The 14,892-nt window shown below is 41.5% G+C and overlaps 1 protein-coding gene across 3 annotated transcripts in view; it reads left to right on the top strand.

Annotated features, from left to right (window-relative positions):
* rsrc1 (arginine/serine-rich coiled-coil 1) overlaps positions 1-14,892 on the top strand; it is a 102,955-nt gene that overhangs the window by 39,804 nt on the left and 48,259 nt on the right. For all 3 annotated transcript variants that reach the window (XM_026366202.2, XM_026366212.2, XM_026366222.1), the window contains exons 5-6: positions 591-627; positions 11,042-11,093. In XM_026366202.2, coding sequence (XP_026221987.1) covers positions 591-627; positions 11,042-11,093 — 89 coding nt within the window. The remainder of the gene's footprint in view (positions 1-590; positions 628-11,041; positions 11,094-14,892) is intronic.

The following is a 14,892-nucleotide window of genomic DNA, read 5'->3' as shown; positions in this document are numbered from 1 at the left end:
TGTCTGAAAGGTTGACAATGAGGAAAAATCCTGTGTTTTTTCTTTTCTTTGCTTTTTGATGGCATCAAGATCATTTTCTCTCACGACTATTTTACATGCTGCTCACATGATAAATGACACTGAAAGGTAGGTATTATCACAGTGGCAAATGCTGACTATAGTTAGAATTGACTAAATGTTCAGTCTATCGACAGAACATTCATCTGCAACTGTTTTAAATATAACTGGATCATTTCAATCATATGTTCAAGCACAAAGTGTAATGTGCTATGGTTCTATAGTCCAAACACTGAATTACATGTAAGTGATAGAGAAACTAATGGATAGTTGAATTGATCACAAAAAAACGTCTTTGTTATAGCCCCAATTTAGGCTAGTCAGTAATTATCCCCAGGTAGTGTTCCACTTATAGTGCTAAAATATTCAAAGCTGGTTTAGAAACATTCAGAAAGCTCACATTTGTTCTTCTATCTCTTTTTTTTCTCTGTGTGTGTGTGTTTGTATCTGCAAAAATGTTCTTTTTTATTAAATGACATTTTGTGTTGTGTGCACTTTATTTACATTGGGGGAAATGTGTTGTTGTGTTTCAGGGACGCCGGGAACATCAAAGGCAGATTAGAACATCTGGTAAGTCCTATTCAACACCGCCTTTTATCCTCCATACACACACACACACACACACACACACACGCACAAACACACAACTTACACACTTTGATATCTGCATTCCTAATGAAACCTCCGGAATCGGAGCTGAATACCTGCAGCTAACAGACAGCGAGAGAGAGAAAACAGCGAAAGAGGGAGGTTAGTGTCTCCCATAGGGCCTGGTCTGGCTTTTATATTATTGTTTCAGTTCTGCCCAAACACACACACAGGCTTTCCACTGTTCTGCATTTCATTACGGACATTTGCAGAGTAGCTGTGCATACCTGTTTGCACACGGATGTCTGAAAGGAGAATGTCCTTTACCTGCGATCCACACACACACAGACCCTGTCTCCCTCCCTTTTCGTCTTCTTTCACTTCTGTCAGCATGGGGCCTTTCCTCAGTCTTCTCCCATCCATGAATCGAGGGCCTGCTGGAAACGCTCTCTCGGGACATCCCCTGAAAATTTAATGGCCCGCGTTCCCTACGTTTCTCTCGCTGCTTGCTTTAATACGGGGTCAGAGTGCTTTGAAACAAAGTGAAAAGGTTCTCTCTCCTCTTTTTGGGTGGGAAGGAACCAAGGTTTGATGTGCCCCATATTTCAAGGGATGAATTATAGACAGGGGTCAGTGAGGGTCCTGGCTCTCTGTGGATGTCACATGCCCTCCCTCCCTTGCTTCCCTGCATACTAAACTGCAGCTCCCAGCACCCTACGCAAATGACCCCCCGCCCCGCCACGTGCTACGCAAATGACCCTGAATATGCCACACAAATGACTGACCCCGGACTTCCAGCAGTGCTCAGTAACTCTCCACTGCAGCGAGCGGCAGATCAGATAAAGCTAACCTCAGATGTTGGGAAGCTCAGTTAAGTTAGTTTCTTAAATCAGTTATCTACTGTATTCAAAAAACTTGGCAAAAAGGCAGTGCTTCTTTGAGTTGTGAAATTTGTTTGCCTGTGTGCCAGTAACACAACTATTTTAGGTACTGAGAGCACTTTATTGTACTTAGCATAGATTTCGCAGTCAGAATTCAAACAGTTAAATAAAATGATAGACATTAAATATATAGTGCACAATATGGTAATGCCCTAGTTTGGGTTGGGAGATGTTTGTGGGTGGGTCTGAAGGTGTGATTGATAGTAGTACTACATAAAAAGATGGTGTGAATTATTCAAGAGAAGATTACATGCATAAACAGCATTAATCAATATGTGTATGGGCAGTTATATCTTGGCAAACATTAGAAAGCCTCTGTCTGATGTTGCCATAAGTATTCCTCTTAAAGGCAAGTGAAGGAATGTGAGTGAGTTATACTGGGTCAGTGCATTAAGATTTTTGCACGTCTAATATATTCACATACGAAAGAACTCAAACTCACAAATTAGTATGCTGATCTTTCACATTTTCAAGTCATATTGAATTTTATTTCGGTGTATCATAATCAGGGTTTTATACTCAGTGTATACACTGAAGTTCTCCTGAACATTGGTGCTAAAGCGATGTAGATTATCTAATACAAACATTGTTGGTATTCCACATATGAATATACTGTAGTGCAGCTAGTGTGTGTGTGTGTCTCATATATATTTTTTGGGAATAAGTAAACTTAGAGAGACGTGTTTGCGTTTGATTCTTAGTCGGTGCCTTGTGTACCCAAGATGGCTGCACGTTTACGCGCGCACACAGAGACATGCACAGACACACAGTGGTATGTTTTCCATGTTTTTTTTTTTTTTTTTCCTTTTTCTTTTTTTTGCATATGTGTCTCAGGAAATTTGAATACCTGAATACTGAGTGTTTGAATTTATGGGTGTGTTTATGCTTAAGGGGAGATTGCACCCCAGCAGTCAGCTGCCTGTGGATTGCAAGACTCTGATTATGATTCGGGACATAGAACTGTAAATAATGGAGCTTGTCTCCCTCAGAGGTAGAGTCGCTGTTCGGAGTGTTGTTTCCCCTCCATGTCCCCCTCACACACACACACCCCTCTATGGATTTTTCAACAGGCATTTATGACATTTATGTTGATGAACTGCTCTTAAGATTAGCGCATCAACCATATTGACATTTACGGTGTCACCCGCTGAAGCCATATTACACTTTCAACCAGCTAACTCGAACATGGTTAAGAAACGCGATCAATCAGTGAATCATTTTTAAAATGTATTTTCACAAATGAACATTTCCTGCTTTAAATGTAATTATTTTCAGTGGAACCATATAAAAAGTAAACTTTCACACTGATGTGAATGCGTGTCAATCTGATGGTTGATTTTTCATGACGTCTACTAACATTACCTCCTCGTGCTGTGTGAGTTAATGACTGGTGCAGTAATTAGGTGGACAATTAAGATTTATGTGGTCTGAGGTTTGTTTTATTGTTCGTGTTTGTTTTGTTATGTATTTCAGCAGATTGGCTGAATCACACAGTCAGTAGCAGCACAGAGAAAAAGACAGAAGTTAATTGCTCCCAGTGCTCTGCGTTAGTTTCTGCTTTTGTACACACACACACACACACACAGATACACATCCAAACGCACACATGCGTTTGAATTGGACGAATCCTTGCTCTGGGAGAAATGGATCGATGGTGAAAGAGGTGGCCTACAGCAGCTTATCAGTCCAGATGCACAGGCTCATAGAGCAAACTAGAGGAAAGCCAGCAGCTCAGTCAAAACACAGAGAAACGGCCTCTTCAGGATTACAGGTTCAACCAGCAACCGGTCGTTCTACTGCGCACACATGGCGTGGTGATAGATGGAAGAAGAGAGGGCTAGAGGAAGAAGAGGAAGGTCTGTCAGTGGAAATTTGAATAAGACACTGAGTTCAGAGGTCGGCTTCAGTTGACCTCATAATTTATGGAAAGTTGAAATGGCATTTATGTCTTGTCAAAGATAATATGCATTTGAACTTCTGGTTAGGTGGAGAAAGTAACGAGGTGTGCCATTAAAAGCTATCTGTAAAATTATTCTTCAGTTATTTTCATTTTCAATTAAATAACCACAAAATGTAATGTAATGGTTGTATATAATCACTCTCGTAGTTATTAAAGTCAATTATTCAAATAAATTTAAATTTAAATCTTCTTAAATGTTATGCATTTAAATGTTATGCCCACATTTATTTTACACTGTAAACTGAACTACTGGGTCTTTGTGAAAGCTGCTGAGTGAAATGCTTGATTTCAGATTTGGTTTCTTTGTGCGGGCGTGAGGACAAAACACAAAACAAAAAAGAAACAAGCATCTAAAACACTAGCAGCCTAGGCAGCATCGACTCTTCTTCTTTGGTTTGACTTTCTTTGGGGCTGCCGTCACCTTCCTCCTTTTATTCAAAGACATTACACGACATCAAGGATCTATTTAGAAAGGATTCTGGACGTTTCTTGGATGATGGTGTGTCTTTGTGTGAGGGTCACTTTTCCTAATAAATGAGACTGTTGTACACATGGTCGGGATGCTTGATGTGTCCCTTGGAGAGTTGAAGAGTTTACTGAGGCAAATTGTCTCGTTGGCCCACTGACAGATAGGCAACAGCAGCTGTAGTCAGCACAATGCACTCACACACCAAGAATGTGACGAACCTGGCATCACTGAGTTTGGCAGCGAGACGCCGTAGAGCGGTCTTAAAATCCAAGAAGTTAGGAAGGGTTCAGAGCTCAGAATGATATATAACAGGTTATGGCTGGTATTCTGCCTTCGTCTGTGTTGTCAAGCTTTAATTATCTCATCATACACCTTATCTGTCTCTGTAGCTCCTGCTCCTTCTTTGTCTCTGTGAATGGGATAAATTGAGTCGAATAAAGGGGTGAAAACAGCTCAGAGAGAGAGAGAGAGAGAGATCCAGGACAGATAAAGAAGGCAGAGAGAGGAGGGGGTGTTGATAATCTGCAAACAGATTTCCATGCTTATTACACTAATGATTTCATGATATTTGATGTGGTGGCGGGGGTTGAGAGGATGTGGAATCATGGGTGGAGGGGTGGTGGGGGTGTTCTCTTTCTCTCTCTCTCTCTCTGTCTCATCTCGACGGCACGGCTAAATGATGGAGTAATTTGAGTGACCTCTGACTTGGGGCAGGCCCAGACGTAATTGCATGTCATTCTGGCATGGAAAGAGAAGAGGAGGCGGTGGATGTGAGGGTGGGGTGGGGTGGGGGGTCCCCATCTTTCCTTTCCTTCTTGCATATCACTCGTTTTTTTTCTGCGTCTCCCTTTCATGTGTCCCCATCACTGTCTTGCTTTTCGTTTTGTTGTTGCCCGTCTCATCGTGGCTCGGTCCTACAGCACCACACTATACCCCACCACCCCCCCACCACAAAAAAAAAAAAAAAAACACCCCTAAACAAAAGAAAGATTGCATTAATTTTCAAATGATGATATTACATTAAGCGCAGAGATCTCATATATCAAAATGTGAGAACTACTCCCTTACTGTATGTGCTTCATCTTAATGGTATCGCTGGATGTCAAGGGCATGGAGGAAATTAAATCGGAAAGTGCAGATAGACCAAAGAAGATATTATCTCTGGATGATTGCAGTTTTGATAGGTATTCCAGTGAATTTCATTTTCTCCAGATGGGGAGAAGATGAGTTAGCCTGCACATTTGCTCATTTTTCTTCTACATGATTTATGTGAGTTGAGTATAAAACTCTCTCCATCCCCCCCCCCCCCCCCCCCCCCACCCTTTCACCCCCTCCACCTCGCCCCAGCATCAAGAGCACATACATGCATGCACACCCCGCACAAGCACACACAAATGCACTTGAGTGGCAAATTACTACCTTTCGCTCTCATCTCGGCCGGGACAGTTCACGTGAGCTTTTCAGCGGATCGCTCTCTATGGCTGCATGTGGGCAAACCGCGGTGTGTGAACTTTGTGTATTTTTATGCACGTGCAGGTTTTAGCGCACACGTGTTTGCACTTGTGTGTCAGTATGTATACACGCACCCGAGATGGCGGCAAAAGCCATCAGCAGGAATGATTCTGGGGATACGGGGGAGTGTCATTACTCAGACTTGTTTACATTCTAAATACGTAATGAAATCTTGTTGGTAATAATGACGGGAATAAAAGTTTGGGAAATTGTAAAAGTGGTGAAGTTTGAGAAATGAGCCCCGGCCTGTGAAATAGCATTTGGGGGCAGGAAACGACATTATTATGCAGTGCTCTTGCCTGCCTGAGACATGAAGATGAACTGCTGGCGGGCCATAAAATGCTGTTAGCCCTAGCCTGAAGTGTGGCACATTGTAAAAGAGCCCTGATCCCATATTGCCATTATATATAAAAGTATAGCCATACACAACATTATTTTTCATATAAGATGAACTCGGATACAGTGGCCCAGGCCCCCCAAATACATACACTGATAGGCAGATTTTTTTCCCCTCCTTATAAAATATATAAATAAACATATTGCCATGGAACCCATCTCTGCCCTGATCTTATAGACCTCGATATTAAAAACAGAAATATTGCATTTTCTAGGGGCTCTGTTTTCCCCTGTCCTCTTTTGGGTATGGGATATAGCTGGGTGTTTGTTTGGGGAGGGCGAGAGGAAGAAAGGAAGATGCAGAGGAAGCCCGAGCGAAATGCAACAAATGAAAGAAAATGGAAACAGATGAAGACTTTAAAAATATAATGAGATGAATATTGAGTATATCAACTCCAGCATAAAGAGAGTTAGTAGAGGTGGGCGGTGTGTGTGTGTGTGTGTGTATTGAAACATTTTATTGACAGATAATAATGGGTACAGTTGTGCAATTAAGATTTATGTTACAGTAGATGCACTGATGATGTCATTGATGTCTCACCCCCTCCTCTCTAAAAAATGTTATTTTAAGGCATTTGAAGCAGGTGTGTTTACTCAAACCCACATTTCACTCATGCATTCAATAATTTATATATTCAGATTCTGTACTATTTTGTTTGGGATGTGGGAAGCAGGAATGAGAGGATCACATGAAAAGCCAGGATGTTGCTGGTTTCTTACTGTGGGTATTCAAAGACTTGTTTTTTTTAGTGGAGAGCCTTTTTACAGCACTACAGGGGTCATTTTGTTTCCCCAAAAGCAATAAAAAAAAAACGCTCTTGCAAGTTTCTGAGTCAACGTTTCTGAGTAAACGACGCAGGTGAAAACTCTATTTGGATACTATTTACACCTGTCAAATTTAGTATATGTGTGAATGTTTAAAATGACAAAACCCTTTTCAGTCTGAATTCTCAGTAGTAGTAGTAGTTTGTCCTTTTCTTACTTAAGCCCGTGGACTGACCTGAATTAAATATGGTTATTGTAGATTGACAGTGATCATATAAAACACATGGGTGCGCAGATTATGTCAGGAGAGTGTAACAGGAGTTATGTTCTGTGCTCATTTTCTCCCGTCTGTTTCTGCTCAGTCAAATAATTTCTTGTTGTTATATTGTCTGATAAAGGAGTAAACAGCAGCCGAACCATCTGACCCCCGTCTGACCAGAGATGGTCCATCTGACCTTTGTCCAGCCTTTTTGTATCTACTCTAACAGACGTTATTCATCTGCTGATCCACCACACTTCGCTTTGTCTGCTCAGCTTTGGGTCCAGAAATAAAAATAATAATAAAAAAAGTGGAAGCATAACTACAAATAGATGACATTTCCTGCCTGTAGTACCTCATTATACACAGTGTAGCACTGTTTTTACCAAGCTGAGTGAGTGTTGTTTATTTTTCTAATGGGACATGTTTATTTTTGACTAATGGGACGGGCGCTGGGCGCTTGGGCTCAGCAAACGTGTTTCAGTGTGTCTGTCGTCGCTGTGGTGAGGCAAGCGACCAATCTAGAGGCCTACCGTGAGCCTGCTGGACTTCCTGTCACATTTAGGGCAAGAGGGTGAAACGAGTGTGGGTGTTGGTGGTGGCAATAATAGCCCAGAAATAGTAGATTCCTTTATGACAGCTCTTTAAAAAAGGAGGGTGTGTATGAACGGGTGTTCCTTAACACTTAGAAAGGAAAAATACATTGGCTATATTGTTCATAATTCCTGCACCAGATATGCCTGGGTGCATGTCATCCACACACAGACGAGAACTGCTCTTAATAAGTGCTTTAGCCAAATAGAGATGAATATCTGAAAGCAGTGTGCCTATGAATTTGGCGCCTAGGATCAACTATAAACACTTTTTCCATCCAACATGATTTGATGACCTGTCATATTCTCCCCTTCAGTTTTTCAGATAGTAAAGCAGCTGGTCAATTATAATAATCGTAGGGTTTGTGGTGGCTCTTCCTTCTACATGTTGGAGCAGGACACTGAACCCTACGCTGCTTCCAATGTGCAGAGCTTTGTACTTTGTACCCCAAATTTCAGCGTAAAATATACTTTTTAAAGCCTTATCTTGATGGCTTGATGGTCCAACCGTGCCAACCAACCAACCTGTGCCCGTTTCCCCCGTTTCCCCACAGTGTGGTAATATAACGTCCCTGTAAGGAAATCGCTGCTCATTTTTAACTCACACTCCCAGCGTACTTCTTTTAAACACACACACACACATGCACAAACATTCTCCTGGTCTCTCATGTTTGTTTGTGTGTGTGTCGCGAAGGCACGGTTCTAATTGAGGGGTGAAACCACTTCAGATGCAGCGGGTGCCTCTCTCCCAGTGGGGGGAACTCAGATCTGCCTCTGGGGAGCACAATTAACGCCTTTTTATTGTTTACTAATGAATTACATGCAGAGGAAGCCGGCGTACATGTGTGAATTAGACTGAAAAATACAGAGTTTGTTGGGAAGCATGCAGTAGTTGTGTGTGGGTTCATTGTCATTGTGTTTCCTTAGCTGTGAGCTGACTTCTGACTACCTTTTATATTACTGTTGATAATTTGATTTATAATTTGCAAGTGCCAACTTTAATTTAGTTCAGCTACAGGAAGACAATTGTGATTTTATTTATTTTTTCCTTTCTCCTATTTAGAGGAAAATTGAAAAACTGAAAATAAATTAAAACGTTTAATATTTTGATAATAACATTACGATTTAGCAATTTCTTTAGGCATAAATGCCAAGCATTTACTGACTGAACCTCTATGAATGGATTTACCAGGATAGTAATTGAATAAATTGATTATTTGGTGATTTTAGAAAAAAAGATATTTGAAGATGTCACCACCTTGTGGGAAATAATTGCAATAAATTCCACTGTTTTCTGACATTTAATGAACAAACTAATTACTCATTCAGAAATGAGCTTCAAATGAATCAGTAATAATTGGTAGTTGCAGTTCTGAAAGGATATTTCATGCTAAGAAAACTGTTCTGATATTCTCAACTAAAACTTTAGAGCATGTTGCACGCCTCTAGCTACATACCAGTTGTTCAAGTGAGCAGGTGTTTTCCACTTACAAGTAATAGGAAGTAGCTGCTTTGACATCGCTGATTAGTGTAGTGTAAGAAAAGACCGTTTCTTGAAAGTTTCATCAGTGTACAGTGACAGTGTAGCAGCGCAGTGTACTGTTACTTTTAAAGAGCTGGCAAGAGTGTGTGTGTGTGTGTGTGTTGCATGGACTTACACATGCCTCAAGGCCAATGTAGACGAATGCTAATGTAATTACTGAGGGGGTGTTGTAATAAACTGTAACTAAGATGATTGTACAGCACACAATGATCAGGTTAGTTAAGCTGTGATATGTTATTGCTTTGAATGACTGGTTGTACCAAGACTGATTTTTGAATTGCTCAGCTGCTTAAGTCCATTTATTTTGCATCCTGCCCATGAGTTTTATTTTGTGGCACGTAATTGCCCATTTTGCTGCGAATTAGTTCCTGTAAAGGCACAGATGCAGAAATGCAGTGAAATGTGCCCTAATCAGTTCTTCATGAAGGAAAATGGAAAGTGTGTCTGTACGCGTCTGTGTGTGGGTGAAGGCCTCAAGTGTTCTACCTCTTCTTCAGCATAATAGTGATTGGTAATTTCAGCTTTCGAGCGCTGCCAGTCAGAGTGAGCATGATCCACTGTGTCACCTCCTACAGGGGGTACACGCGCACACACACACATAAACCCTTCCATGTTGCATTAAGTGTGTGTTGGTCTACGTCTGTGTAGTGCCTTGATGTGCGTTCCATCCAGCATACAGCACCCTGACATTGCCACATTAAAGGGGGTCATTATGTTTCCCTCACTGCCACTGAAAAGTGACGTTTTTACAAAGTGACAAGTTTACAGTTTGATAAATCAGATTTTTTTTTTTTTTTTTGCTCTGGGTGGGTTGAGGAGCCGGGAGAAGAAATGGTGGGAGTAAGAGTCGGGTTGTCTGTGGAGGAGGAGGAGGAGGAGGGGGGAGGAAGTGCTGCCTGTCAGCGACGCCCCAGCCCTGTCGTCTAAATGATGCTCCCAGGCAGCGGATTCAGGTCCCATCCCCATTAGCATTTAATTTCTCTCTAATCCTACACACAGTCTCCGCCGCTGCATGGTAACGAGGGCCGCGGTGCCACAGCAGCGCCGGAAAACCTCAGAGAGCAATCTGCAGCACGCTCGCCTTTTATATCTCCGCGCCCTGTCGTAGCCATCATTCTTCCTTGACAATTAAGACCCTCAAATCTAATAGCAATGATATTGGAATTACAGCATGGCCCTTTTGAGGGCATGTCAGGAAAAAGGTCTTCGCCTCCCAATACAGCTGTCAAAACACAAGGCCCTCCCCCCATTCATGCCTGCTAAGCGTTTCTGATACGTGTGCGCGCACACACACACACGCACACACGATGGGAAGGGGAATATGTTGAGTCTTTGGCTGTGATCTTTGTAAAATGTGCTCTCTGTGCCCTCTTATCCAACTCTCCAAAGACTTGTTACAGCAGCTTTTGTTTTTTCCTCTTCTCTCTCTCTCTCTCTCTTTGTCTCTAAATTTCTCTTCATCTCTTCCTCATTGATTCTCCCTGGTGTGTTGAGATGTTGTTGCTTTCTGTTTTTCACTAGCAGGCTTTTTCTTTTTTTTTTTGTTTTTTACTGAAGACTAGAGGAGTAGCTGGGCAAAGTTGTCCCTTGGTGCTTTATGAGGACAGTTTAAGGGAACATTCATTCTAACGGTTGCACTAACATTGTCATGGGTAAAATATATTTCAGTCAAAGAAACACACCGTTTTTCAGCTAGTTTACACAGATAAAGTTGTGTCAGTATGGAAGCTGTCTGTCCTGTCAGGAACTGTGCTTTGTGATAGATCGACCTTTAAAGTGGTTGATTTGAAAAGCCCTCTGCCCTGTTTAAGGTGCTCTCAGGCAACACACTAGATCCCACCAGCTTCAGACTCTACTCTGTAAGCAACTCTGTGAAAGCACCTATTAAAATGTGACGTTATTATCATCATTGCTTAATTGTCTGTTTAATTCCATGTCTTTATCTGTATCTTCTGCAGACTCCAGCAGAACAGGCTAAAGTTCGAATGCATATGGTGCTGCAGGCTGCAGGTGAGTGGATGATAAGTTAATTTGTCTTTTTGAATGTCAGTGTGGTTTATTCTGCGATGCTAACTAGAAGGCCATGCCTGAGAACCCTTGCTGTTATGAATCACTTATTTTGTCATCAGAGTTGAACTTACAGCACATCTTCTAACTCTGCTACACTGCTACTGGCACGGCTCTAGGGATGGCAAAGTCACTGGGTGATCCGACCACTACTTTCTCTACACACAAATGTCCCATTTCAGTTTGTTAAGCAGTATAAGCAGTACAGCACATATTTACTGTGTAAAAATATTTGTAGATGCAGTACAACTTCTACATTTAGTGCATATTGATGCTGATATTTAGTCTTATATATTGAATTCTACATAACAATCACTTGAAACGGAGTGGCTTCATCAGCCGTAGACTTCAAGACTTTTGTTTCAGGGCCGATGTCACCACTGACCTTCATGAAAAAATCATAATTAATGCAGATAATCCATAATTATTGCACCAGTTCATTTGAGTGTAACAATGTAGAGCCTGGATAATCTAGATGTTGTGTGATTGGAATTATGAAATTGTGAAGCCACGTTGGAGAAAATTTGTAACTATTTTTGGAAGATATTCAGACCCCTTCATTTTGTGTACAGTTTACTGTGTTGTAATTGAATTGGAAATAATTGCAGTTTTCCCACCAACTTGGACTTAATGTGAAATGACAAAGAGAAAAAAATGTTTCAGAGGTTGGATGGGAGAACCTGCCAGAAGGACAGTGTTCTCAGTAACATGCCATTAATCGGGCCTTTATGGTGGAGTGGTTAGATGGAAGCTACAGTCTGTCTGAAGTTTGCCAAATAGGATTGAAAGGAGCAATAATTATGTTATCAAACTGATGATATATGGACATGAGTTTGTTCATTTTTGCCAACCTTGACATGAACATTGTGTTACAGTTGTGTTTGTTCACGGTCATTGAAGTTTCGGAGTGTGTTGTAAGTGTGAATTTGCCAACGACAACAACACTGTTGTGGTTTAAAGTGATTTTGATGTAAATGTGTGTATGTAAAAAGAATAAATAGCATAAGCGGCATTTTAGCTTGTGATGCTGACATGTGAGAGAAGGATTCGGGAATTCAACCACCCATCCCACACTTGGTAGACGACTGTGCAACCTGCTGATCCACAGCCACCATTCACATAAAATGTTTATTGAAAAAGGGTCAATAATATTGTCTATTGCAATTATTTATGGGTCAAAACATCATCCAACAAAAGTAGAGAGATTTACATTTTTGATGTTTTATTAATGAGCACAATTTGCAAAAACTATGTTTTTACCCTGTCATTCTGGGTTATCGTAGGTTGATAGAAAAGATTAAAATGTAATTTTAAATTTCAGATAAAATTTACAATGCAGTAAAATGTGCAAAAGGTGAAGGGGTCTGTATACTTTCTGAATTGACTGTACGTATTATCTGTTGGCAAATAATCATATTTTTAAGCATTTTTTTTTTGCAGACACACCACTGAGTTTTGGTAATGAGCCACAGTCTCATATACTGTACATATACTTCACCGTGGATGGGTTTCATGGTTGTTTTCCCACACACAGACTCACATCACTCCTCCCTGCACACACCACCACAATCAGAGTGCTTCTGGGCCCATATTCACTGCAGCTTAATTTCAAACACTCCTCCCAGTACATAAGTCATAGATGTCACCATCCACGCGGTGTATATATTCCAGTGTGTATTCGAGGGGTAGAGTTGCGAGCCAGATGTGACAGGCAGAGATTGACTGTGGAGAAAGATGTCTTCATGTTTACAGTCATGCACACACGCGCGCGCACGACCCAGCACTTCAGAACGGGGCTCTAATTTCACCACAGGAAATATATGAAAGACGCAGGCATCTATACATCATCTATAAAGCACCCAGCAGCCACACACTTACCTCACTTAAGACTTGTTCAGCCTTACTGTAGGCCACAGAACAAATTGCTATCCCATTCTGTAATTTTACTGATTTGAACTCAGTGAAACATTTTCTGCAACTGACTCTATGTAGTTTACACGTGGAAGTTTGGAATGGGGACAATTGAAATTCTGCTTTACAATTGTTTAGAAAAATGAAAGTTTTCCTTTGCTCATACATGTACAGTACATCAGATCTCCCATGCCCTGCCCTGCCCTGTCCTGCCACCTTGAGGCTAACGTTGTAGCAATAGTGGTGAAGCATCCTAAAAAGTACAGTTGGCCAGACAGGTGCAGACACAGGCCCGAGGCCAGACGCAGCACTAGGGAAGAAGGTTTAATGCACTGGACATGTCTCTTAATGAGGAGGCTCCCACAAGAACAGTTTTATAGCTCGCTAAAAGATTGTCCCAGGCTGGCCAGAATCAGGCCTGCAAGTGTCCATGATCACTTTGCTCCTAGCAACCTCCAGCAAACTACAAGTCGACAATAGATTTGAAAGAGAAAAATACTTTGAATATTTATTTTTTTTTTTTTGTGGCATTCTGCATTTATTCGTCCTTTCGTTCTCTGTTGTACTGTCTTTGTTCCAGTGTTATTAGCAGAGAGAGGGATATAGGGATGGAAAGAGGGAGGGATGTAGGGTGAGAAGGAAGCAGCAGATGTTGGGAGGTTGTGTGAATGTTAATGTCCTGACGTAGCCGTGGAGCTTAAGCCTCCTCCTCCTCCTTCCCTCCATTCCTCTCTGAGCGCCCGCCAGGCTTTCTCTCTCGGGGTCTCCTGACATCCTTAAAGCCCACGGCTCCCCTGTCCTCTCCTCTTCTCTGCTCTCTTCCACCTCTTTCTCTCCCAGCCCCTCCCTCTCTCCCTCCTTTTGTCCGTCTATGGACTCTCTCTAGTCAGTAGAGAGCAGATCATCCCATGGCTAAAGCGGCTCAGGCCTTTGTGTTGGGGGGCTCTGTGGACCTGTAATGAGCCCCCTTGGCTGGCCCGCTGGCCTGCTTAGTGCTCACTGGGGGCTTTGTGTGTGTGTGTGTGTGTGTGTGTGTGTGTGGAGAGAGGTGGGGTGTGGGGTGGCGGGGGCACTGGCCTCCAATGAAAGAGCTGGATAGATATGTTTATGGGTCACTTCCTGCTTGGCCTACATATCAAACACACACACACCATATTTCAAGACAAACTCGCTAATTTTCTCATTGGTTATATTATTTTCATAGCTTCATTAATTGTAAGTAATTATTACATGTACATAACTTAATTTACTTATTCAGATAAACAAATATGAAATAAAAATATTATATGTGTGTTTCAAAGATGTTTTCTTGCTGTAAATTAAGCTAAAAGAGCAGTGTCTCTTCATTTTATTTACAACGGCCAGTAGAAATATGCCTTCACTCATTCTGTCATTCTATTTGCTGCTTGTCTCGGCTTCAATTCGTCACATGCGTTGGACACTTTGTAGTGAGAGCTGCACAGGTTGTCATTAAACAGGAGCTTTAGTTCAACTTAGTTATTTAATTTAGGTATTTTGTGCGAAGAAACAGCAGCAGTGTTACTATAGTGTCAAAACGTCAGTATGTTTGGTTGTTATGGTCTGTTATGGGTCTCTGAGTTTGTCTTGTAAACGTGAGCATGAGCACCTACAGACAGACTTCCTGTTTGTCATGTATATTTCTGTATTATTCTATTCCCTTGCTGTGTATCTTCAATGCCTGAGCATCTTTACACACACAGACGCACACACAGGATACTGACACATCACAAAGTTGTACTGTAGCATTCTTCCTGCTTTCAAAATCAAATCACCTTCAAAAAAAAATACATCTATTCATACATACTTTCAT

This window comes from Anabas testudineus, chromosome 13 (genome assembly GCF_900324465.2).
Source record: "Anabas testudineus chromosome 13, fAnaTes1.2, whole genome shotgun sequence".
Lineage (NCBI taxonomy): Eukaryota > Metazoa > Chordata > Actinopteri > Anabantiformes > Anabantidae > Anabas > Anabas testudineus.
Note: the sequence above shows the minus strand (reverse complement) of the source record. Positions and strands in the feature narration are given on the sequence as shown.